This window comes from Aethalodelphis obliquidens, unplaced genomic scaffold (genome assembly GCF_003676395.1).
Source record: "Aethalodelphis obliquidens isolate GAN/ISIS:26980383/991018 unplaced genomic scaffold, ASM367639v1 scaffold26, whole genome shotgun sequence".
NCBI lineage: Eukaryota > Metazoa > Chordata > Mammalia > Artiodactyla > Delphinidae > Aethalodelphis > Aethalodelphis obliquidens.
Window position 1 is genome coordinate 17,382,533 of NW_020837970.1, and position 25,522 is coordinate 17,408,054.

At 36.6% G+C, this 25,522-nt stretch overlaps 2 protein-coding genes across 6 annotated transcripts in view; one reads left to right on the top strand and one right to left on the bottom strand.

Annotated features, from left to right (window-relative positions):
- Window positions 1-3,581: 3,581 nt before the first annotated feature.
- Window positions 3,582-21,549, bottom strand: THAP10 (THAP domain containing 10). The gene is given in 4 exon segments (XM_027123499.1): window positions 3,582-5,342; window positions 5,442-5,589; window positions 21,057-21,349; window positions 21,352-21,549. Coding segments are annotated over 4 exon segments (771 nt in total). The 5' UTR covers window positions 21,485-21,549; the 3' UTR covers window positions 3,582-5,145.
- A 99-nt stretch (window positions 21,550-21,648) lies between these two features.
- LRRC49 (leucine rich repeat containing 49) overlaps window positions 21,649-25,522 on the top strand; it is a 129,454-nt gene continuing 125,580 nt past the window's right edge. Inside the window, exons 1-4 of one of the 5 annotated variants that reach the window (XM_027123497.1) lie at window positions 21,807-21,961; window positions 22,189-22,287; window positions 22,763-22,819; window positions 25,051-25,138. Coding sequence is in view for 2 of the 5 variants with exons in the window: in XM_027123494.1 (XP_026979295.1) it covers window positions 22,074-22,121; window positions 22,763-22,819; window positions 25,051-25,138 (193 nt within the window). In the remaining 3 variants the exon portion in view is untranslated. Of the gene's footprint in view, window positions 22,126-22,188; window positions 22,288-22,762; window positions 22,820-25,050; window positions 25,139-25,522 lie in introns of all 5 variants that reach the window. The other 4 variants (XM_027123498.1, XM_027123494.1, XM_027123496.1 and 1 more) reach the window with 4 other exon arrangements.

The window sequence follows — 25,522 nt, forward strand, 5'->3', positions numbered from 1 at the left end:
TAATTTTCTTTGCGAAAGAATTATAATTCAATTTCTTTAATAGCTATAGAGCTATTCAGATTTTCTGTTTCTTCTTGTGTCCGTTTTGATAGCTTGTCTCTTTTCAGTTCTAGAACTTCCATCTGATTCTTTTTTTATAGCTTCTTTTTCCCTGCTGAGATTCCCCAACTCTTCATTCAGTACTGCTATATTTTCCTCCTTGAACATATTTATAATAGCTCCTTTAAAGTTTTTGCCTGGTAATCACAACTTCTGGTTATCATGGGGTTGGTTTCTTTTGATTCCTTTTTGTCTTTATTATGAGTCACACTTTCCAGTTTCTCCACATGACAACTAATTTTTAATTTTGCACTGGATATTCTGGATGATAAATTGTTATCTTCTTCCAAAGCATGATGGATTTTGTTCTAATGGCCAGTTAACTTGGCTGGACCCAAACTCCTGTTGCCACTGTGATGGATAGCAGCTAAGCTAAGGCTTCCAACTGCTGCTTTCTGCTGGGCCCCTTGAGGTCTCTCCACAAAACATATGTGTGTTTCAGTGATTAGTCAAGGATTTGGGTGGAGTTTGAAGCAGATTTTGGTCCCCCTCCCCAGTGGTTTCTCCTTTGCCATGACTTGCCCCATCACTTTTCATTCTGATAGCCCTTAATTTTCACCTTTGACTCCTCAAGCTAGTAAGACTGCAGCTTTCTGCTTGACTTCTACTGCCCGTCACAGCATGGAATGGGGAGTGTACTCAGGTGGAAAGGCGCATAGAGGACATCTCACCTACTGCAGTTCAACTCTTTCAAGGTTGACTTCATGGTCCTACCTTCTTTTGATGCTCCCCAGTCTCTCCAAAGTTGTCTGGTATATTTTTCCCCAGAATGTATACGTGTAATCCATGGGAGGATTAATCTGATACAAGCTTCTTTGCTACTAACAGAGTAGGAACTGCTCTACTTGTTTTCATGAAGAAATTTGGGGAGATTAAAAAAAAATCGACACCATTCACCACTATCATCTTTCCAGAATTCCCATAGAGGAATACTTTTGACTGACCAAACTTTATATTCACACGCTCTTGACATATCTCTCTTCTCTCACGTAAGTCTAATGGTTTTATGTGTGTATCCAATTAAGCTTTTTAAGAATAAGAAATAAATACTGGCAGATTAGCCAGCCAAGTAATACATTTAAAAAAGAATTTAAGACCAGAATAAGATAAAAAAATGTTTGACTGTGACCTCAAATGTCTTACATGGTATGGTCCTACACATCACTCCAATCTCATGTCTTATCATTCTCTGCCTAGTTCATTATCTCCAGCTACACCTAGCCTTCTTGCTATTCCTCAAATACCAGAGCACATGCTGTCCCTATCATCTGGAACGCTCTTCCCTGTGATCTTTACATGGTTGCTCTTTCTGATCATTCATGTCTCTGATCATGTATCATATCTTCAGAGAGGCCTTTTTATTTATTTATTTTGTGGTACGCGGGCCTCTCACCGTTGTGGCCTCTCCCGTTGCGGAGCACAGGCTCCGGACGCGCAGGCGCAGCGGCCATGACTCACGGGCCCAGCCGCTCCGCGGCATGTGGGATCTTCCCAGATCAGGGCACGAACCCACGTCCCCTGCGTTGGCAGGTGGACTCCCAACCACTGCGCCACCAGGGAAGCCCCAGAGAGGCCTTTTCTGATTACCCTCCCTAAAAGAGCACACACTCTCCCCCCACCCCAATTATGCTCTAACATCTTACTCTGCTTATTTTTTTCAAAGGACTAATCACTATCTGAGATTATTCATTCATTTCCTTATTTTTTGTCTGGCTCCCCACTAAAAGGTAAGCACCAAGAGGGCAGCATCTTTGTCTGTCTTGTTCACCAATGTATCCTTAGTGCCTAGGACAGTTGTCTGGCACAGAGTATGTTTAATAAGTATCTATTAAATAAATAAATGAAGAATAATATGGGAGACCCCCCCCACCACTAAACTCATCTGGTAACAAAAGAAATTCAGAAAAACAAAAATATGTATGCAAAAAGTAAACAGTAATGTATAAACTATAAGTTCCCTATATTCAATTTAAAATAAAGCCACAGCTTTGGCACAGCAAAGGAAACTATCAACAAAACTAAAAGGCTGCCTACTTAATGGGAGAATAGATTGGCAAATGATATCTCTGATATGGGGTTAATATCTAAAATATAAAAATAACTCATATAACTCAGCAACATCAAAAAACAAACAACCTGATTGAAAAATGGGCCAAGGATCTGAACATTTTTCCAAAGACATACAGATGACCAATAGGCACATGAAAAGATGCTCAACATCACTAATCAACAGGGAAATGCAAATCAAAACTACAATGAGATATCACCTCACACCTGTCATCATGGCTATTACCAAAAAGACAACAAATAACAAATATTGGTGAGGATGTGGAGAAAAGGGAACCTTCATGCACTGTTGATGGGAATGTAAATTGGTGCAGCCACTGTGGAGAACAATATGGAGATTCCTCAAAAAATTAAAAATAGAACTACCATATGATCCAGCAATTCTAGTCTTGGCTATTTATCTGAAGAAAACAAAAACACTAATTAAAAAAGATATATGCACGCCTATATTCATTGCAGCATTATCCATTGATAGATGAATGAAGAAAATGTGGTACACACACACATACACACACAATGGATATGCTTGGCCATAAAAAAGAATGAAATCTTGCCATTTTCAGCAACATGGATAGACCTAGGGGGTATTATGCTAAGTGCAATAAATTAAACAGAGAAAGACAAATACTGTATGACTTCACTTATATGTGGAATCTAAAAATAAAACAAATGAACAAACATAACAAAACAGAAACAGAATTATAGATACAGAGAACAAACAGGTGGTTGCCAGAGGGGAGAATGTGGTGGGGGAAGGAGAGAACTGCGTGAGGGAGATTAAGAGGAACAAACTCCCAGTTGCAAAATAAGTCAAGGGTATGAAATGTATGGTGTGGGGAATACAGTCAATAATTACGTAATATCTTTGGTTTGGTGACAGATGGTAACTAGACTTATCCTGGTGATCATTTTGAAATATAGCGAAGTATGGAATCACTATGTTGAGTAACAGGAACTAACATAATGTTGGAGGTCAATTATACTTCAAAAACAAACAGAAAACACAGAAGAAGAGACCAGATTTGTGGTTATTGGAGGAGCCTGGCTAGGGGAGGGGGAATTGGATGCAGCTGGTCAAAAGGTACAAACTTTCACTTACCAGATAAATAAGTACTAGGGATACAGTGTACAACATGATAAATATAATTAGCACTGCTGTATGTTATACATGAAAGTTGTTAAGAGAGTAAATCCTAAGAGTTCTCATCACAAGGAAAAAATTTTTTTCTATTTCTTTAATTTTATATCTATATGAGCTGATGGATAGTCACTAAACTTACTGTGGTAAACATTTCATGATATATATGTCAAACATTATGCTTTACACCTTAAACTTATACAGTGCTATATGCCAATTATATCTCAATAAAACTGGAAAAAAAGCATTGACGTTAAAGAAAATAGATAAAATAAAATAAAGTCAGTATTTCATTTTACTTTAGGGCAGTGAAACATTACACAATTCATTATAAAATCATCTGAATCAACCAACCAAATCTAAATTTTCAATTGACAGGAAAAATAAAATTAACTTATTAGTAAAAAAGGAACACAAAGTGCTGTTATGGCTGTCAAAGTTGTTTAACATATAGAAATGAAGTAAACCCATGGCAGTGAAATTTGGGGATGAATGGGCATATAACATTCATTATGATTTGGATTAAGGAGATACACTGTTTCAGAGCTCAAGGGAAAACAGTTACCCCCCGCCCCGATAACATTTAGTTCCAGAAGATTTATATGCTTAATTTTAAAACATAACATTCTCTTAAAACATCAAATAGTTATCTTAAATTCAAGCCAAACCAGCAATAATAATAATAATGCTATGTGTTTACGTAATCATTGTTCAGGATTACAACTTCTATTAATACTTTATTTTATTGCTTTTTTAATTAAAATTATACTGTTCAAATTAAGTCAGACATGAAATTAGCTTTGGAAGAAAATCACTTTGGTGTATTATTTAAACCTTTGAGGATAAAATCCATGTAAGTTCTTCCAATCATGCAGAACTAACAGGACATGTGAGATGTAAAATGGACATTTATTTTTATTATTTCCAATACAAGATCAGAGTTATAATAAGTTTCTCAGAAACTATTGTAATAAATTACTTCATGGTACAAAACTGCCATAGAAATTTTCCTGGTGAATGGCAGATGGGGCAGCTAAGTTTCACATGCTTATTTCCCAAAGTGGTATTGGTAGCGGAAAACCTAATTTCTAAAATGGGGATATGTTAGAAATGTAATACTTCTTTTTGCATGATGTTAATAACTTCTATCTAAATTAATCAAACTAATTAATTTGATGTAATAGGAACTGATGCAAACGGATTTCATTATAAAGGTAATCTAAGGATATGAAATTCTATCTCTATTTAAATTGATTCCTTTTGAAATTTTTCTGTAAATGACATAGCTTCACCAGAAATGCTCACAGGGACTGATTCATACATGTAATAGTATTACAACTGGACAGACTAAAAAATAATAGAAATAAAAGAAAATAATAATCAAGGATAAATGTCCTGGCTCTACCCTCAAATCATTTAGTCGTATCAGACCTAGCTGTGCTCAGTTATGCTCTTCACCTTCAAGTTATTTAGAACAGTGACATTCTAACTCGTGAGTGTCAAGTAAGTCCCATATGAGCGTTGCTTCTGAACTAAGCTTAAATAGTCAATGCTTAATCTTGATCTGGCAATGCTGCTACTGTGGTTTTGTTTTATGACTTGATTTGCACCAAAAGTATAAAAAGAAAAAAGAAAAAATGGTGAAAGTGGGGGGTGGGGAGGTGTGGGCGGGACTACCTTTATTATCTTGACAGACAGGCAAATTTTTCCCTTAGAGCTAAACAAATTCTGCATACTCAACTGTCAAGTTATCTTGAGGTGAAAGATTTACAAGAGCAAAGAGATAATTATGTGAGCAAAGATTGGAAAACCTAGAGCACATCAAATCATTTGATGTTGCGCTAACAGGTCTCTTCTTTTACCTGTACAGCTATGTAAGACAAATCACTCTGTTCACTCTTGATATTCCAGTCCTCATCTGTTTCTGAGTCACTGGAGTAAGTGTCAAAGAGAGAGGACGTTCTAGACCACAATTTATCAGTCTGAGTAGTTGCACTACATAGTTGTGTTCCAAACACTTTCACTTTGGCCTGAATACCTGAAGGAGAATAAACACAATTACCTATGAGTTAGAATTTGCTTTTCATACACAAAAGTCCAATTCAATTGATCAATCAATTGAAAAGTCAAAACTTACCCACACTGTAGTGAGGGGGTCTCTTCAGAGATATTTGTGTACTTTTGTGCACTGGGCCTTCCTCATAGTGAGTAGGTACTGAAGTGACATCATTAGATAGATTATCAGCATGGACTTGTGTTTGTATAACTTGATTTTCATGTGCAATCTAAAAATATAAATCAGAGGAGAATTATACTGAAGGTAAGGCCTTCTTTATATGGTTTTATCCCCTAAAAGTTATAAACAGTGAAAGAGTATAGATAATACTTTTCAAGGTCGCATATTAGGAAGGCTGGAATTTGAACCCAGGCAAGCTGGCTCCATAGTCCAAGTAGTTAAGAAGTCTGCCATACTGTCCTTTACTATTTCTAAGTCTATTTCTAAGCATTGTGGTCAAGCAGAGATCTATATGCTATTAAGCTATTTGCTGACAACCCATTGAATTTTCCCTAAATCAACAGCTGGAAGAGATAATACTACTAGTATGAAATGATTATAATAGTATTAAGTATATCATAGCAAAGCAGTAGCATCGTTCTAGAAAATCTAATCATCAGTCCTTTATACATGACAGAGAAATAATTTAAGATAATATGCTTTAATGTTTTTATGCTTTCCTGAGAGAAGTTACAACGTGAAATGGAAATTTTGATTTATGGGAGAAGTAAGAGGTAAAAAGGAGGAGAATTTGGATATTCAGAAGGTAATGTAAGACTGAGTACCTGGAAATTATGTGGAAGAGGCTAAGAAAAGATATCTGGAAAATGTAAGAGGGTGTGTGGGAAGAAAAAATAAGTGATAGAGAAATGAAAAAAAGTACTTCGTAATTTTACCTAGACCACTGAAAAAAAATTTTAGCAAGCATCCTTGGTTGCTGTAACACAGGCTATGAATGCCCAAGTTAAAGAAACTTTATGAAGAAACTTTTGTGAAGAGTCCCTTTGTAACATGAAGAATTACACCTAACATTTTTGAGAATTTAAATAAAAATTGAAGTCTTTATCTTTGTGTTTATAGTTATGATTAATTTTGACAGCTAATCTACTTCTACTTTTAAGCCAAGCATTATAAAGGTCTAGAATAAGTATATATTTCTTTACAAAACAGATGTACTCCTGATAAAATGGAGTTTTAGGAATTTATTCAGCCTTTAAAAAATAACTTTTGTTCCTTTTATAACAGTAATACATTGTATCACTGAGGAAAATTTGCACCATACAGAGAAGCAAAAAGAAAAAAAAAATAGCCGTAATCCCATCATTCATAGCTAACAACTTCATATTTTGGTATCATTTTTGTCTTTTTCTATGTATTTTTTAAAATTGGGAACATATGTTTTATAATCTTGTTTTCCTCTTTAATATATCATGTTTCTATGTTATTAAATATTCTACATATAATTTTTATGGCTGCATACAATCTATTGTACAGATATACTGTAATTTATTAAAACAATCCATAATATTAGAAATCTTTGAACAAAAATTTTTGTGTACATACACGATTACTTCTTTATATTAAAAATTTAAGAAACAGAATTTCCAGATATGTATTAATCAACTAGAACATGAAGCAAAAGAAAATTTTTAGAATGAGGCAGAGAAAGACCAAAGGATGAAGGCTATAGAAAAGGTCACAAGAGGTATAGCAGAAAAGATTAAAAAGCATAATATATAATATCAGTTGTAGTCCCAAAGGAAAAGAAAGAAAATGGGACAGAAACAATATTTGAACAAATAACATCTGAGAATTTACCAAAATGAATACAAGGCATTAAGACATGGTTTTACAAAAGTACTAAATGTATTCACTAAAATAAAAAGAAAGAAAACCATATCTTTGCATATTACAGTAAAACTGGAAAACAATGAGAAAAACTTAGGAGCCAGAAGAAAAAAAGATACATTGTCTTCAAAGGGGCAACCATAAGACACAGTAAGGCTTAAACTCTTAAGGAAACACAAAGATTGAAATAAAAGGGTGTAAAAAAGATCTAATATGCTAACACTAACCTACAGAAAGCTGGTGCTGCTATATTGGTGCTATATAATAACACAGCTTCAAAATATATAACACAAAAATTGTTAGAAGACTAAATATGTAAATTAAAAACCAAGGTGGAAGATTTTTAACATACCTCTCTCAGTAACTAATAGGCAGGCAAAGATTCCATAGGGATATAAGAAATTTAAACAACATGATTAATAGACATATACGGAGAATTGTATCCAACTGCAGAACACACATTCACCTCAAGTACACATGGAACATTTATAAAAACTAACCTACGTTAGGCCTAATACAGTTTCAATAAATTTCAAAATAAATCCATATGCTGGGGCTTCCCTGGTGGTGCAGTGGTTGAGAGTCTGCCTGCCGATGCAGGGGACACAGGTTCGTGACCCGGTCCGGGAGGATCCCACATGCCGCGAAACAGCTGGACCCGTGAGCCATGGCCTCTGAGCCTGCGCGTCCAGAGCCTGTGCTCTGCAACGGGAGAGGCCACAACAGTGAGAGGCCCGCGTACCGCCAAAAAAAAAAAAAAAAAAAAATCCATATGCTGTATATTCTCTGGCCACAGTGTAACTGACCTAGAAGTCTATAACAAAAATATAACTACAAAATACCTGCATCTTTGGAAATTTTTAAATACACTTCTAAGTAACCCATGATAAAATTACAGTGGAAATTAGAAGATATTTTACACTAAATAATAAAAAAAATATTCAAAATCTAAAACTTGTGGGATTCAGTTAATGTCACACTTAGAAGGGCATTTATAGTCTTAAATGTACATAATAGTATAGAAAAAATTAATTAGTCTTAATTTAGACTGCAATTTTAACACCATTCAAAAAATTATTTCACAAGATATTTCTAACGTATCTTCATTTCAGGAGTGTTCCCTCAAACAATAAACTCTACTGAATTCTACATTTGGGAAATAAGTATGTCAAACTTAGCTGTCCCATCTGCCATTCACTATGAAAATTCTGGAAATCAATGATCCAATTTAATACTCAAGAAGTTAAAGAAAGAACGGTAAATAAAAATTGAAAAAGTAGAGAGATGAGAGAGTGAACTGTAATGTAAACGACGATAGGCTTTGAGTTATAACGATGTGTCAGTGTAGGCTCATCAGTTGTAACAAATGTACCACTCTGGTGGGGGATGTTGATAATGGAGAAGGCTATGCATGTGTGGGCGCAGGGGGTAACTGGGTAATCCATCTTCCCCTCAATTTTGCTGTGAACCTAAAACTTTTCTAAAAAAATAAAGCCTTAAAAAATTAAAGAAAAATACTGGAAATCTTTTAATATGCAGCTCAATGTTCATAGCAGCATTATTTAAAATAGCTAAGACATGGAAGCAACCTAAGGGTCCATCAACAGAAGAACGGATAAGGAAGATGTGGCATATAAATATATAACATTACTCAGCCATAAAAAAGAATAAAATCTTGCCATTTGAAACAACATGAATGACCCTGAGGGTATTATTCTTAGGGAAATAAGTCAGACAGAGAAAGACAAATACTGTATATTTTCATTTATATGTGGAGCCTAAAAATAAAACAAATGAAGGAATATAACAAAACTGAAACAGACTCACAGATACAGAGAGCAGACTAGCAGTTACCAGTGGGGAGAGAGGTGGAGGGAGGGGCAAAATAGGGAAAGGGGATTAAGAGGTACAAACTATTGGGAATAACATAAATAAGATAAAGAGGGCAGACAGCAGAAGCAAGAAGAACTACAATCCTGCAGCCTGTGGAACAAAAATCACATTCACAGAAAGATAGACAAGATGAAAAGGCAGAGGGCTATGTACCAGATGAAGGAACAAGATAAAACCCCAGAAAAACAACTAAATGAAGTGGAGATAGGCAACCTTCCAGAAAAAGAATTGAGAATAATGATAGTAAAGATGATCCAGGACCTTAGAAAAAGAATGGAGGCAAAGATCAAGAAGGTGCAAGAAATGTTTAACAAAGATCTGGAAGAATTAAAGAACAAACAAACAGAGATGAACAACACAATAACTGAAATGAAAAATACACTTGAAGGAATCAATAGCAGAATAACTGAGGCAGAAGAACGGATAAGTGACCTGGAAGACAGCATGGTGGAATTCACTGCTGTGAAAGAGAATAAAGAAAAACGAATGAAAAGAAATGAAGACAGCCTAAGAGACCTCTGGGACAACATTAAATGCAACAACATTCGCATTATAGGGGTCCCAGAAGGAGAAGAGAGAGAGAATGGACCTGAGAAAATATCTGAAGAGATTATAGTCGAAAACTTCCCTAACACGGGAAAGGAAATAGCCACCCAAGTCCAGGAAGCACAGCGAGTCCCATACAGGATAAACCCAAGGAGAAACATGCTGAGACACATAGTAATCAAATTGGCAAAAATTAAAGACAAAGAAAAGTTATTGAAAACAGAAAGGGAAAAATGACAAATAACATACAAGGGAACTCCCATAAGGTGAACAGCTGATTTCTCAGCAGAAACCCTACAAGCCAGAAGGGAGTGGCATGACATATTTAAAGTGATGAAAGGGAAGAACCTACAACCAAGATTACTCTACCTGGCAAGGATCTCAGTCAGATTTGATGGAGAAATCAAAAGCTTTACAACAAGCAAAAGCTAAGAGATTTCAGCACCACTAAACCAGCTCTACAACAAATGCTAAAGGAACTTCTCTAAGTGGGAAACACAAGAGAAGAAAAGGACCTACAAAAACAAACCCAAGGGCTTCCCTGGTGGTGCAGTGGTTGAGAGTCCGCCTGCCGATGTAGGGGACGCAGGTTTGTGCCCTGTTCCGGGAAGATCTCACACGCTGTGGAGCGGCTGGGCCCGTGAGCCATGGCCGCTGGGCCTGCACGTCCGGAGCCTGTGCTCCGCAATGGGAGAGGCCACAGCAGTGAGAGGCTTGCATACCGCAAAAAAAAAACCCCAAAACAATTAAGAAAATGTTAATAAGAACATACATATTGATAATTACCTTAAACGTGAATGGATTAAATGCTCCAACCAAAAGACACAGGCTCACTGAATGGATACAAAAACAAGACCCATATATATGCTGTCTACAAGAGACCTACTTCAGACCTAGGGACACATACAGACTGAAAGTGAGGGGATGGTAAAAGATATTCCATGCAAATGGAAATCAAAAGAAAGCTGGAGTAGCAATACTCATATCAGATAAAATAGACTTTAAAATAAAAAGTGTTACAAGAGACAAGGAAGGACACTACATAATGATCAAGGGATCAATCTAAGAAAAGATATAACAATTATAAATATATATGCACCCAACACAGGAGCACCTCAATACATAAGGCAACTGCTAACAGCTATAAAAGAGGAAATCGACAGCAACACAATAATAGTGGGGGACTTTAACACCTCACTTACACCAACAGACAGATCATCCAAACAGAAAATTAATAAGGAAAAACAAGCGTTAAATGACACAATAGACCAGATAGATTTAATTGATATTTATAGGACATTCCATCCAAAAACAGCAGATTACACTTTCGTCTCAAGTGTGCATGGAACATTCTCCAGGACAGATCACAACTTGGGTCACAAATCAAGCCTCAGTAAATTTAAGAAAATTAAAATCATATCAAGCATCTTTTCTGACCGCAACACTATGGGATTAGAAATCAATTACAGGGGAAAGAACGTAAAAAACACAAACACATGGAGGCTAAACAATACGTTACTAAATAAACAAGAGATCACTGAAGAAATCAAAGAGAAATCAAAAAATACCTAGAGACAAATGACAATGAAAACACGATGTTCCAAAACCTATGGGATGCAGCAAAAGCAGTTCGAAGAGGCAAGTTCATAGCTATATGAGCCTACCTCAAGAAATAAGAAAAATCTCAAATAAATAATCTAACCTTACACCTGAAGGAACTAGAGAAAGAAGAACAAACAAAACCCAAAGTTAGCAGAAGGAAAGAAATCATAAAGATCAGAGAAGAAATAAATGAAATAGAAACAAAGAAAACAATAGCAAAGATCAATAAAACTACAAGCTGGTTCTTTGAGAAGAAAAACAAAATTGATAAACCATTAGCCAGATTCATCAAGAAAAAGAGGGAGAGGACTCAAATCAATAAAATTAGAAATGAAAAAGGAGAAGTCACAACAGACACTGCAGAAATACAAAGCATCCAAGAGACTACTACAAGTAACTCTATGCCAATAAAATGGACAACCTGGAAGAAATGGACAAATTCTTAGAAAGCTATAAGCTTCCAAGACTGAACCGGGAAGAAATAGAAAATATGAACAGACGAATCACAAGTAGTGAAATTGAAACTGTGATTAAAAATCTTCCAACAAACAAAGTCCAGTCAGGATGAACTAGAATGGGAACAGAGACACTGAGGCTATGCTGCTGGACTACAGAGGCTGAGATCATGAAGACTTATGAGGAGGACAATGAAATAAAGAGCAAGGGGCCAATATGAAAATAACTCTGAAAGAACAACCCAGAGGATTACACACGATAATCAGTTTTAAAAGTTCAACTGCTTTTAATTTTTTTAGTAAACATAACCATATCAATAAATTAGCAACATTGGGCTTCCCTGGTGGTGAGGTGGTTAAGAATCCGCCTGCCAATGCTGGGAACATGGGTTCAAGCCCTGGTCCAGGAAGATCCCACATGCTGCAGAGCAACTAAGCCCATGCGCCACAACTACTGAGCCTGTGCACCACAACTACTGAGCCCACGTGCCACAACTACTGAAGCCCGCGTGCCTAGAGCCAGTGCTCCGCAACAAGAGAAGCCACCACAATAAGAAGCCTGCATACAGCAACGAAGAGTAGCCCCCGCTCGCCGCAACTAGAAAAAGCCTGCGTGCAGCAATGAAGACCCAACACAGCCAAAATAAATAAATAAATAAATTTATTTTAAAAAAAAAACAAAGTCCAGGACCAGATGGCTTCAAAGGTGAATTCTACCAAACACTTAGAGAAGAGTTAACACCCATCCTTCTCAAACGCTTCCAAAAAATTGCAGAGGAAGGAACACTCCCAAACTCATTCTATGAGGCCACCATCACCCTGATACCAAAACCAGACAAAGATACTACAAAAAAAGAAAATTACAGACCAATATCACTGATGAATATAGATGCAAAAATCCTCAACAAAATACTAGCAAACAGAATCCAACAACACATTAAAAGGATCATACACCATGATCAAGTGGGATTTATCCCAGGGATGCAAGGATTCTTCAATATATGCAATTCAATCAATGTGATATACTATATTAACAAATTGAAGAAGAAAAACCATATGATCAACTCAATAGAAGCAGAAAAAGCTTTTGACAAAATTCAACACTCATTTATGATAAAAACTCTCCAGAAAGTGGGCATAGAGGAAACCTACCTCAACGTAATAAAGGCCATATACAACAAACCCACAGCAAACATCATTCTCAATGGTGAAAACCTGAAAGCATTTTCTCTAACCTCAGGAACAAGACAAGGATGTCCATTTTCACCACTATTATTCAACATAGTTTTGGAAGTCCTAGCCACGGCAATCAGAGAAGAGAAAGAAATACAAATTGGAAAAGAAGAAGTAAAACTGTCACTGTTTGCAGATGACATGACACTATACATAGAGAATCCTAAAGATGCCACCAGAAAACTACTAGAGCTAATCAATGAATTTGGTAAAGTTGCAGGATACAGAATTAATGCACAGAAATCTCTTACATTCCTATACACTAATGATGAAAAATCTGAAAGAGAAAGGAAGGAAACACTCCCATTTACCACTGCAACAAAAAGAATAAAATACCTAGGAATAAACCTACCCAGGGAGACAAAAGACCTGTATGCAGAAAACTATAGACCCTGATGAAAGAAATTAAAGATGATACCAACAGATGGAGAGATATACCATGTTCTTGGATTGTAAGAATCAACATTGTGAAAATGACTATACTACCCAAAGCAATCTACAGATGCAATGCAATCCCTATCAAATTACCAATGGCATTTTTTACAGAACTAGAACGAAAAATCTTAAAATTTGTATGGAGACACAAAAGACCCCAAATAGCCAAAGCAGTCTTGAGGGAAAGAAACTGAGCTGGAGGAATCAGACTCCCTGACTTCAGACTATTCTACAAAGCTACAGTAATGAAGACAATATGGTACTGGCACAAAAACAGAAATATAGATGAGTGGAACAGGATAGACAGCCCAGAGATAAACCCATGCACCTATGGTCAACTAATCTATGACAGAGGAGGCAAGGATATACAATGGAGAAAAGACATTCTCTTCAGTAAGTGGTGCTGGGAAAACTGGACAGGTACATGTAAAAGAATGAAATTAGAACACTCCCTAACACCATATACAAAAATAAACTCCAGATGGATTAAAGACCTAAATGTAAGACTGGACACTATAAAACTCTTAGAGGAAAACATGGGATGAACACTCTTTGACATAAATCACAGCAAGATCTTTTTTGATGCACCTCCTAGAGTAATAGAAATAAAAACAAAAATAAACAAATGGGACCTAATAAAACTTTTGCTTCTGCACAGCAAAGCAAACTATAAACAAGACGAAAAGACAACCCTCAGAATGGGAGAAAATATTTGCAAACGAATCACGGATAAAGAATTAATCTCAAAAATATATAAACAGCTCATGCAGCTCAGTATTAAAAAAACAAACAATCCAATCAAAAAATGGGCAGAAGACCTAAATAGAGATTTCTCCAAAGAAGACCTACAGATGGCCAAGAGGCACACGAAAAGCTGCTCAATGTCACTAATTATTAGAGAAATGCAAATCAAAACTGCAATGAGGTATCACCTCACACCAGTTAGAATGGGCATCATCAGAAAATCTACAAACAATAAATGCTGGAGAGGCTGTGGGGAAAATGGAACCCTCTTGTACTGTTGGTGGGAATGTAAATTGATACAGCCACTATGGAGAACAGTATGGAGGTTCCTTAAAAAACTAAAAATAGAATTAACATATGACCCAGCAATCCCACTACTGGGCATAAACCCAGAGAAAACTATAATTCAAAAAGATATATGCATGTCAATGTTCACTGCAGCACTATTTACAATAGCCAGGTCACGGAAACAACCTAAATGCCCATCAAATGGATAAAGAAGATGTGGTACATATATACAATGGAATATTAGTCAGCCATAAAAAGGAACGAAATTGGGTCATTTGTAGAGACGTGGATGGATCTAGAGACTGTCATACAGAGTGAAGTAAGTCAGAAAGAGAAAAACAAATATATGTGGATATACATACATATATGTGGAACAGATAAACCAGCTGGCAGGGCAGAAATAGAGACACAGATGTAGAGAACAAACGTATGGACACCAAGGGGGAAAGCCGTGGGTGGTGGTGGTGGTGGTAGTGTGATGAATTGGGAGATTGGGATTGACATGTATACACTGATGTGTATAAAATGGATGACTAATAAGAACCTGCTGTAAAAAAAAACAAATAAAATAAAATTCAAAAATTCAAAAATAAATAAATAAATAAGATACAAGGATGTAATGTACAGCACAGGCAATACAGCCAATACTTCATAATAACTTTGTATGGAGTCTAATCTATAAAAATATCGACTATGTTCTACACCTAAAACTAACATAATATTGTAAGTCAATTATACTTCAATTCAATTAAATTAGTATACTAGGGGCTTCCCTGGTGGCGCAGTGGTTGAGAGTCCGCCTGCTGATGCAGGGGACACGGGTTCGTGCCCCGGTCCGGGAGGATCCCGCCTGCTGCGGAGCGGCTGGGCCCGTGAGCCATGGCCACTGAGCCTGCGCGTCCGGAGCCTGTGCTCCACAACGGGAGAGGCCACAACAGTGAAAGGCCCACGTACCACAAAAAAAAAAAAAAAAAAAAAAAAGAATACTAGAAGTCTGTTAAAGAATGTAAGCAGTTGGGCAAAATTTGAAATATTTGGTAATCCAATATTTTGTCTTCACATAAGCAAGTTAGTTATCCTTAAGGTCTCCTTTGTTTGAAATACATCTGAATATGTAAAGATATCCTAGTGTTTAAGTGAAGTTTTCACATTTTAACAAGTTTATTTAATGTGAAAACATATAGGAAAAGGTCTATGTTAATCATTTTAGCTCAGTAATGTATAAATCTAGTGTATCAATTAAAAATCAAAGCTGAACAAAATAATTTGAGGGGAAGAAATAATAATAGAAATAAAAAGTAAATAATATCAGAGAGAAGATCAAAAGGTAGAGTTCACTCTTTGAAAAGACTAATAAAAATCGATAAAAAGAATGAAAAACAAAAATTACTAACAGATCATAAAGAATTTTAAAAGACAGAGTATCATGAACACTTTTGTGTCAATATGTTTAAAAATTTAGATTGAACTGACAAATTTTTCGAAAAATACAACTTATCAAAATGGATATAGAAACAGAAAAACTCTGAATAACCCCATAACTATTAAAGAAATTGAATCCATCATTAAAAAATCTTCTCATAAGGAAAACTCCAGGACTAGGTGTCTTTTTCAGTGAATTCCACAAAATATTAATATCAAATTTGTTAGTGGACATATAACGCCAATTTATGTAAACTTTTCCAGAGAATGATGAAAGAGGGGACAACTCCAAACTGGTCAGCATAATCTTGAAACCAAAACATGAAAAAGGCATTTCAAGAAAGAACAGGTATAGACCAATTTTGCCTATGAACACATATGCAAAAATTGTAAATAGAATGTTAACAAATCAAATTAAACAATACCTAAAGGAATAATACACCTTGGGCAAATTGGGTTTGCTTCAGCTATGCAAGTTTGACTCTATATGTCAAAAACAGGCAATAAAGTTCATGACATTAACAGAATAATAAGCAAAATATGTGATCATTAATAGGTTCAGAAAAAGCATTTGAAAAAAATTCAACATCATTTATGATTTAAATCTGTAGCCAAAACTTGGAATAGAGGGGAACATTTCTTTTTATGGTAAGAGCGGCTACCAAAAGAACTATAGCAAAAATCATATCAAATGGTGAAATATTAATGACTTTTCCTTTGAAAATAGGAATGAGAAAAGGATTCCCCATCACTTCTTCTGTTTCCCCCGCTGTACTGGAGGTTCTAGCTAGTGCAATAGGAAGAATAAGAAACAAAAGCATAAACATCAAAAACTATATGCATATATTTTTTATACATGTAGAAAGTCCAAAAGTATCTGCAAATTACCAGAATTAATAAATGAGTTTAACAAGGTTTCTGGTTACAAGGTCAACAAAAATCAATTTATCCACATACATTTATAGAAAATAAAATTTTAGATAATACTATTTATAATAGCACAATCAAATAGGAACAAATCTAATGAAATATGTACAAGACCTCTATATAGAATGCCATAATGTTTTTAAGAGAAATGTAAAAACCCAAATAAATGGAGGGATACATTATGTTCATGGATTGGAAGAACCAGTATTGTCAATATGCTCTTTCTCCCTACATTCATTTAAAAATTCAATGCACTCTCAGTCAAAATCCCAACAGATAATTTGTGGAAATTGATGAACCAATCCTAAAATATATATGGAAATTTAAAGAGCCCAAAATAACCAAGACATCCATGAAGATGAACAAGGTAAGAGGAATTAATCAACTGGATATTAATTTTTTTGGGAGGGGGCTGTACAATGACCATGTGCTTTATTTCTTCTGCTCTGTGATTTTTTATTTCAATAGTAACTTCCATATAAAGTAAAACTACTTGATTACCTCAACTTTGGTTTAGATTAAGGTCTCATAAAGAATTTTAGCAAGTACATTTAAACTAATACCATAAAACACAATCATTATTGAAAATAAGCATTTGTCAGAAAAATATGCCAACTGGATATTAATTCTTAACATAAGCTATAGTAAAGTATTGTGATAATGGTGTAAAGATAGGCAAACATAAATGGAACAGAATTTTAAAATGTCGTAACAGACTAATGTGTATATGAAAACTTGATTTATGACAAAGCTGATACTGCAGGACAATGAGGAAATGCTAGCCTTTTCAATAAAAGATGCTGAGTCAATTGGGTATCTATATGAGTTAAAAATGAAACAAACTCCACTTCATACACAAAAATCAATTCTGAATGGGTTGTAGATATGAATGTAAAGACTAAAAACAGTAAGTTTATGGAAAACAGCAAAGTAGCATGCTTTAAGCATTAAGTATACAGAAAAAGATGGTTAGGTTGGCCTACATTGAAATTAAGAACTAAGTACACAGGAAAAAAAAAAAGAAAAGAAAAGCTCAAGCTCAGTACATCAAAAGACACTATTAAGAGTGAAGAGGAGAAGGTAGTTAAAGCATATTTAACTGACAAAGGACTTGAAGACAGAATTTATTAAGAACTCTATATCAACAAGAAAAAGACAACCCAACAGAAAAATCGGAATATCGCCAAAGAGGCTATCCAAATGTTCAATTAACATTTGAAAAGTTGTTTCCTTACTAATGTCATTTATGAAATGAGAAAGCAAAGTAAACCACCATTACACACCCTTCAAAAAACTCAATGTAAAAGACCGACAATCCAAGTGTAGGCAAGAATGTGAAACAACGTAAACTCTGATTATGCTTCTAGTAGTGTAAATTAGTACAACTATTTTAGAAGATTATCTGGTATTATTTACTGAAGTTTAATATAATACCATGTCCCAGAAATTCTAGGTATATATCATCAGAAACGTGTGTACATATGAAAAAGACATGTAGAAGGATGTTTACAGCAGGATTACTTCTAATAGTCCCAAAATGATAACAACCCAAATGTCCAACAACAGAAGAGATAAAAAAATTGTTTGGTATATTCGTACAATAAACTGCTATATAGTAATGCAAACATATTACTGCTATATGCAACAATATGGATGAATCTTACAAATATAATGTTGAACAAAAAGGCCAGATGCAAGAAATGCCTACAGTACAATTCTACTTACATCAAATTCAAAAGAAAGTAAACTTGGTTGCCTTGAGGATGGAGGAGGAGCTAGGCTTGAGTTGCTAGTAATGTTCTAATTCTTTTACCTATAATAGTTACACATGTTCAGTTTCTGATAATTTAATGATTTAAGCACTTTCCTGTATTTTGCTATATTTGAATTAAAGTTTAAAAAATACAGTTGGGTTAGAAAAACAAGGATACAAAATTAACAGTTACGGAGAGACAATAATTCTAGCTATATGAAGCAAAATATCAGTGTATGGTGCTCATCAGAACCCCCTTTTTTCCTTGGAGGTGGCCCCTAATCTTTCCTCAAGCTCCCTAAAGATAGGCTACATTCATACTTCTATTTCTCTACATATAGCACAAAACACCCAAAACAGTGTTTACAATAGCGCCTCAATAAATATTGTAGAGTGACTGGAAATTTGCTGTTTAGTCAGTTGGTCTTGGAAAGAAAAACAGTGAGTGGGGGAGGGAGTGAAAGGTGGCACAAGTAAACTTTCTTAGAGATGCTATTGGGGTTCTCAATCCAGACCGGCTAAAAATTTATTGCTCTCAAGTCTAAATAAACTTTTTAAACTTTATATAAAGTACTATTATTAAAACCTACACATAGTTTCCTAATAACTCAGCATGTATATTAATGTAATATGGATTGTTAGAAGTGTTGGCTGGATATATTTACTAATTGGAAAACAGAGTTGGTATCTATTCTAGATTTCTCAATAGTTAGCCTTTGTTTTATTATAAGATCTTTGGTTGTTTTATTAGCCTGGCTTTTCTTCTCGCAATTTTTGATTAGATGGTAAAATTATGAATTAGAAAAATGGTGTAAGGGTGTGTGTGGCACATGTTTAATATTTACCCTTTTACTACATATTTATATATATCTATATATAGATGTACATATATGGGCTTGGGTAAAGGTTGGCTAGGCAATGATGGTGGATAGACGGTTCAAGGAAGAGGCAGATGTCTTGACTGGTATACAGCTTGGTGAGAAGGGAAACTGGCAGAGAACTGAAATTCTATTGTACTAAAAAAACTGCTCTCATAGTCACATAATCATTCCACAAATATTTATTGAATTCCTTAAATTTGCAAAATATTGTTCTAGTTGCTGGCAATACAATAGTGAACAAATCAGATAAGATCCCTACTCTCACAAAGCTTACATTCTAATGTGAGGACAAACATTAAGGAAATTATACAATTATTTCATGACAACTGTGATGAGTGCAACTGAAGTATATGTGCTAATGAAGTGTATGAAGAATGAGAATATATAATTAGGGAAGCAAAAGGGAAGGATGTTTGAGCATATTTTTAAAGTAAAAGGACTCAATTGATGATGATGGGAAATGGCAGGGGCATAATTCCAGGGCAGTACATGAAATAATGGAGAAAAGGCTTATTGGTAGGAAAGAATATAGTATGTTCAAAAATTGAAAAGATCAGCATGACTGGTACACAGTGAGCAACAGGGACGGTGGACTGGGATAGGATTGGTGTGGCAGGCAGGGGTAAATAGCATGCAGAGACTTGTAGGTTGTGTTAATAATATTATTCTTCATCCTAACAATTGCAGGGTGTCATTAAAGGGTCTTAAGCATCCACCCCAATGTAGGAAGCAGGTTGGTATGGCAGAAGAGTTTCTGTCTGGCAATTAGACCTAGAGAAAAGGCTCTTGAGGAAATTCACCTCCTGGACTGGCTTTCTTGTGCATAAATATTCAGTCTGAACTAGATGAGAACTTAGGTTTCCTTCAGCTCTAAAATTCAACGAATACCTCTATATATTCAAAGCCAAAATGTCAGTTACAAGTCACCTGACTTCTTGGTGAATTCTTCCTATCTCTAAAACTGAACACATTTTAGATCCAATTAAGAGTTATAATTTAATCTATGTTATGGTGATACGGCTGAAGTCTGACTAACTCAAAGAAGACTGGGAAGTCTTCTTTAAGATGGGAAGTGGGCAAGAAGGCAGTAGTGACCAGATGCAAAATAAGTGTAATCGATGCTTATGAGTATCGAGGAAGTAGGCAGAAGAGAGCAAGAGAGGAAAATTCAGCTCATTGGAACGATTTCATGTAAAGGCAGTCAGTCAAGAGGTAGTTTAGAAGTGGGAAGGGATCGTTTATCAGCAAGCCCCACCTTCATCAGCATCTCGTATCCCCCTTCCCCCGCCATTTTGATAGTATAATTGATAATTCCTCAAGCTTATGTAATACGGTATGCAGAAAGTTTCAAGCACCCCATTCCTTGAGATTTTCTCAAATCAAACACTTTCTATTTAAAAACTCAGGAGCGGAGAGTGAAGGCGACTATAATCTGAAGAACGAGAGAGAGAGACAGAGACAGAAAGAGAATGAGTGTGTTTTGGGGAAGAGGAGGTAGAAGAAACTATAATTCCAGAGTGTTAATGCTAAATAGGCTCTTGGAGATCACTGAGTAAACAGAAACCTTTGAGGTGAGGTGACTTTCCCAAGACGACACTAAGTGGAGGAGCCTAGCCACTGACCCAGGGTCCTCCAACGACCCTCGGGGGACTCCTGGGTGGCCCTTTACCTGTGAAGCTTTAGCCCTCTTCCTGGCCCGGAGGAGTGTACAGCAGGCTGGCCCCGGGGCAGCCTCGGGCTGCCTGACTGCCTGGGGCTCTCCTCCTTTCTCGGGGCCGCCCGCTCCATCTCCCTCTTCTTGCCCCATAGATGCCGGGGAGGACACCCGGTGCAGGGTGGGCACGGCGCCCGCCACGAGCCTCAGGCGCTGGGAGAAGCGCAGGTTCTTCTGGATAACCGAAGAGACGTCAAAACAGGCGGGAGCAAAGTGGTCGGAGCAGATGACCGACCTGTCGTTGCCCCGTACCAGTCGGCGCGGCGGCCCCGCACGAAGCGGTCCCACAGCAGCCGCACAGCCCGGTCCTTGGGGAAGCGGAACAGCGACTTCCCGGACGTGGTGGTGGTGCCGCACTGCGCGGCCACGCAGCTGGCAGGCATGGCAGCTGACTCCGGGTTGGGAGATGCGGGCCCTCCGCACGGCCGAGCACTCCCTGAGCACACACCTGCCGCATTCAGCGTACGCCTTGTCTCCTTCCCCCACCTCCGGCCGGCGGAAGTGCCGAACTGCGGCCCCACCTGGGAAAGTACCCGGCTCTCGGAGATCCTCCTCCTCCCTGCAGCTTCCCCTAAGAGCAGGTGGCCACAGGCAGGGGGATACAAATTTCGCGCGGCCCCAGCTGAGGTGAGCCGTAAAGAGGGACGGACCGGAAGTGGTGGTTGTCATAGCTACCGAGGTGGCCGGCCTCTTCCCCGTCTTATCCTCCTCTCCACACTCCCGCTCTGTTTTTACGAGGCCAGGAAAATAGAACTAGGAAGTGCTGACGTTTTGGGCCCCCCAAATATAACCAGAGGCTCTAACGAGGGCATCGGCCAGTGCTTTGGTGGAGGACCAGACCGGAAATGGTAGTTTCCATGGTAACTCCTGAGCGGGTTGCCTGGGAGATGACCCCTTTCGCTCTCTCTGAATCTGTGCTGTAGCGTCACTTCTAAGGCAGACCTAACTGATCTTCTTGGACTGTCTCCTGCCATGATTCCCGGGAAATACCGCTCTGTTTCTGGCCGGGCTGCGAGCAACGTAGGTTGGGTCTCCTACTATTTCTTCCCATTAGTAGCGTCCTTTCTGACTGGAGTCTTTGTCCTAGGTGATGGGCTGTATTATTGGGACCAGCACCTCTGAATCTACGCAAGCTATTGTTTGACCGAGGCTTGAGATTCCTGGACTGGACCAAGGCACTTGGAGGGTATTTAATATTGTGTGATGGGTATTCAAAGTCTTGTCCAGGATCTGGGCTTCCCAGAAGGTGGAGCTGGTCTGCTGTGAAAGGCTAAGCTTCATTTAAACTTCTTTAACCGGTCAATTCCTTTTTTTTTTTTAATTAAGAAAATATTAACTGGCACCGCCACCTCCTTCACCTGTCTCACTGAGCTATTTACTTAGACCTGAAATAGCAAGTGTCAAAAGCTTTAGGTGCTAAGTAGAGGGTTAAATTGCTGCAGACATTTTGGAAGATAAATCACAGTGAAACCTTTTAATTCTTAGTTGTGATTTTATTGTTTTCAGCAGGTCCCCAGAACATGATAATTTACCAGAAACAAGCAAAAAGCGAGCATTCTGCTTTATTCTAATTTTTTGTTATATCTTGGTGTACTATTTTGGGGAGGTGTGTGTGTGTATAAGTTAAGAACATATTTTATGGTTTAATTTTTACATTGTAGGTGAACTGTGGGCTTCATCTGGTAATTCAAACATCATCGCTTCCTGAAAAAAACAAAGTAAGATTTAAGCAGATTTGTATTTAAATTGAATATAAATTGTTTTATATTCTGCAAAATAGCATGATTTAAAGAGCAGAGTCTAAATTGGAAAATTTAAGTATATTTACTTTGGTCACTAATCTAAAGGTAATTTGTATTTTCTGCCTACACAAAGCCAACTAGTGGTTACCAAAGAAGAGAAGGAAGGGGGAGGGGCAAATTAGGGGTATAGGATTTAGAGATACAAACTACTATGTATAAAATAGATAAGCAAGAAGGATATATTGTATACCTCAGGGAACTATAACCACTGTTTTGTTATAACTTTTAATGGAGTATAATCTGTAAAAGCACTGAATCTCAATGTCGTACACTTGAAACTAATATAATATTGTAAATCAACTATACATCAATTAAAAAAATCAAACAAAACAAAGCCAAAAATAAAAACCCACCTCTTTTAAAAACTGAATCTTATTTCATCCATTACAAGAGGTAAGGTGGGGTTTTTTTGACATCTAAACATTTCTTAAATCAGGACCCTTCTTAAAACTGATGGTACATCATTGTTTAATTGGGAAAGTTTTTCCTTCTTAGTAGTGGGTAAAATGATGGCATGTCTTACTACTGATGGAAACTTATAATAGATAAAATGTGATAATTTGGGGGCACATATCTAACATTCCAGAAAAAAACTGATTGGCAGTGGAAATATATTAGGCCAAATGCTATTTAGAAGTTAAGATTTGAAAATGAGGTTCTTTTTCCCAGTTTGCCCATATTCTCCCTGGCATTTCCATAACTTCTGGCTTTTGATTTGATCTCTGAGATACTCGTGTTCTCCCCCCCAGCCCCAACCTCAGCTGTCAGATATACTCACCCACCTCCCCCACAACTGTGTTTCAAGACACAACACAAATTTTCCTTCTTTGACCAATTTGGACACCTCCAACTGGCACAACTCAGGTTTTTCCTAAAAAGTTGTTAAATAGGCGTCACTGAAGGAACTCTGAAGTGAAGGGCGGAATTTACAGATAAAAACCTGAGAAGGCTAAGGAGGGGCGTGAGGAAGGTGGATGGAAGGACGCCATTGGTCAAGGAGGCAGCTGTGGATTACATTATGTACCTGGAAATAAACACTTGGAAAATAGGCCATTTGATTATCTTGAATAAATAGTAGTTAGCTAGATTAATTGAAAATATTCTTTATTGTAATTGGACCTAATGGATTCCTTCCAAAGCTTTGCTGATTGATTTCATTGGACAAATCCTATTCCACTATTATACATAGTATGTTTCTAGGAACTATGTGCCTCATCCAGATTCTTTCCAAACCATTCATTTTCTCTTGTGTGGACATGTATTCTGAGAAGATACCTTAGCTCATATAATGCATAAGGATATAATGTAAATGCTATTATAATTTTTATAGTAGCATGAGAAACATCATAATACTTTTATGATATGTATTTAGGGGTTTTGGTAGCTAATCATGAGAGGTTGTTTTGGTTTTGTTTTTCTCAGTCCTCCTATCAAATAATTTAAAATAAATTTAGAGAAAACCCTTCTTAGAAGGTTTAGATATATAATTTTATTATGTTATAATTGGACTGTTAAAGGAGTTCTAATGATAAGAACATTGTGATATTTTTTAACAGAATTTAGTTTCTATTGTATGTTTTTTGCTTTTCCTTTTGAAAAAATGATTCTTGTAATCACTGAATTGTGGTGAGAGTATGGAGGAATTGCAAGTAGCTCAGACTGGAGCCTGGTTTCATCTGACTTCATGAGACTGACTCTCATTTGTGTGTGTGTGTGTGTGTGTGTGTGTGTGTGTGTGTGTGTGTTAAAATACACATCACATAAAATTTACCACTTTAACCATTTTAAATTGTACAAATCAGTGGTATTAAATACATTCACAATGTTGTGCAACCATCACCACTCTCTAGTTTCAGTTTTTATCACCCAAAAGGGAGTCCCTATACCATTAAGCAGTCTTTCATTCCGCCTTCCCAACCCTCTTGGAAGCCACAAATCTGCCTTCTGTCTCTATAGATTTTTCTATTCTCAGTATTTCATGAATGGAATCACATAATATGTAACATTTTGTGCCTGGCTTTCTTCACTTAGCATGATGTTTTCAAGGTTCATCTATGTTGTAACATATATTGGTTATTTTATGTTATTTTATAATTATATTCATTACTTTCTCCAAAAAACTTTTTTTCTTAAATAATGTTTTTTAGGTTGAATTCAAGCTAAATAAAGAAACGCCATCATTCCCTGGTCGACTCTTACAACATGATCTTGAAAGAAACTACTCAAGTAGGCAAGGTATTGTCAGAGAGCAGAGATTAGATATGGTTTATCTTCTTTAAGTAATATTGTTTAATAATGTTGAACTTCTAGATCCAAAGAGACTTGAATTAAAAATGACATCATTCATTGGTTACCAAATTGATTGGGAATTTGTTTAAATCAGAATTGATTTTATATACACAGCATAGTAGATTATTTCTAATACAGGAAAAGCTGTTGTGTTTTAGTTTGGGGTGGGTTCTGCACAAGAGAATGGGAAGGAATCTTCCAAATAATGTCTTAGAACTAGGAAAATAGCTAATTAGTGAGGGTAGGAGTATGGGAACACAGATCTTTAAGGAATAAGGAAACAGTGGAAAGAATGGAAAGTCAGGAGTAGAAAAGAAGCTACCTCTTTCC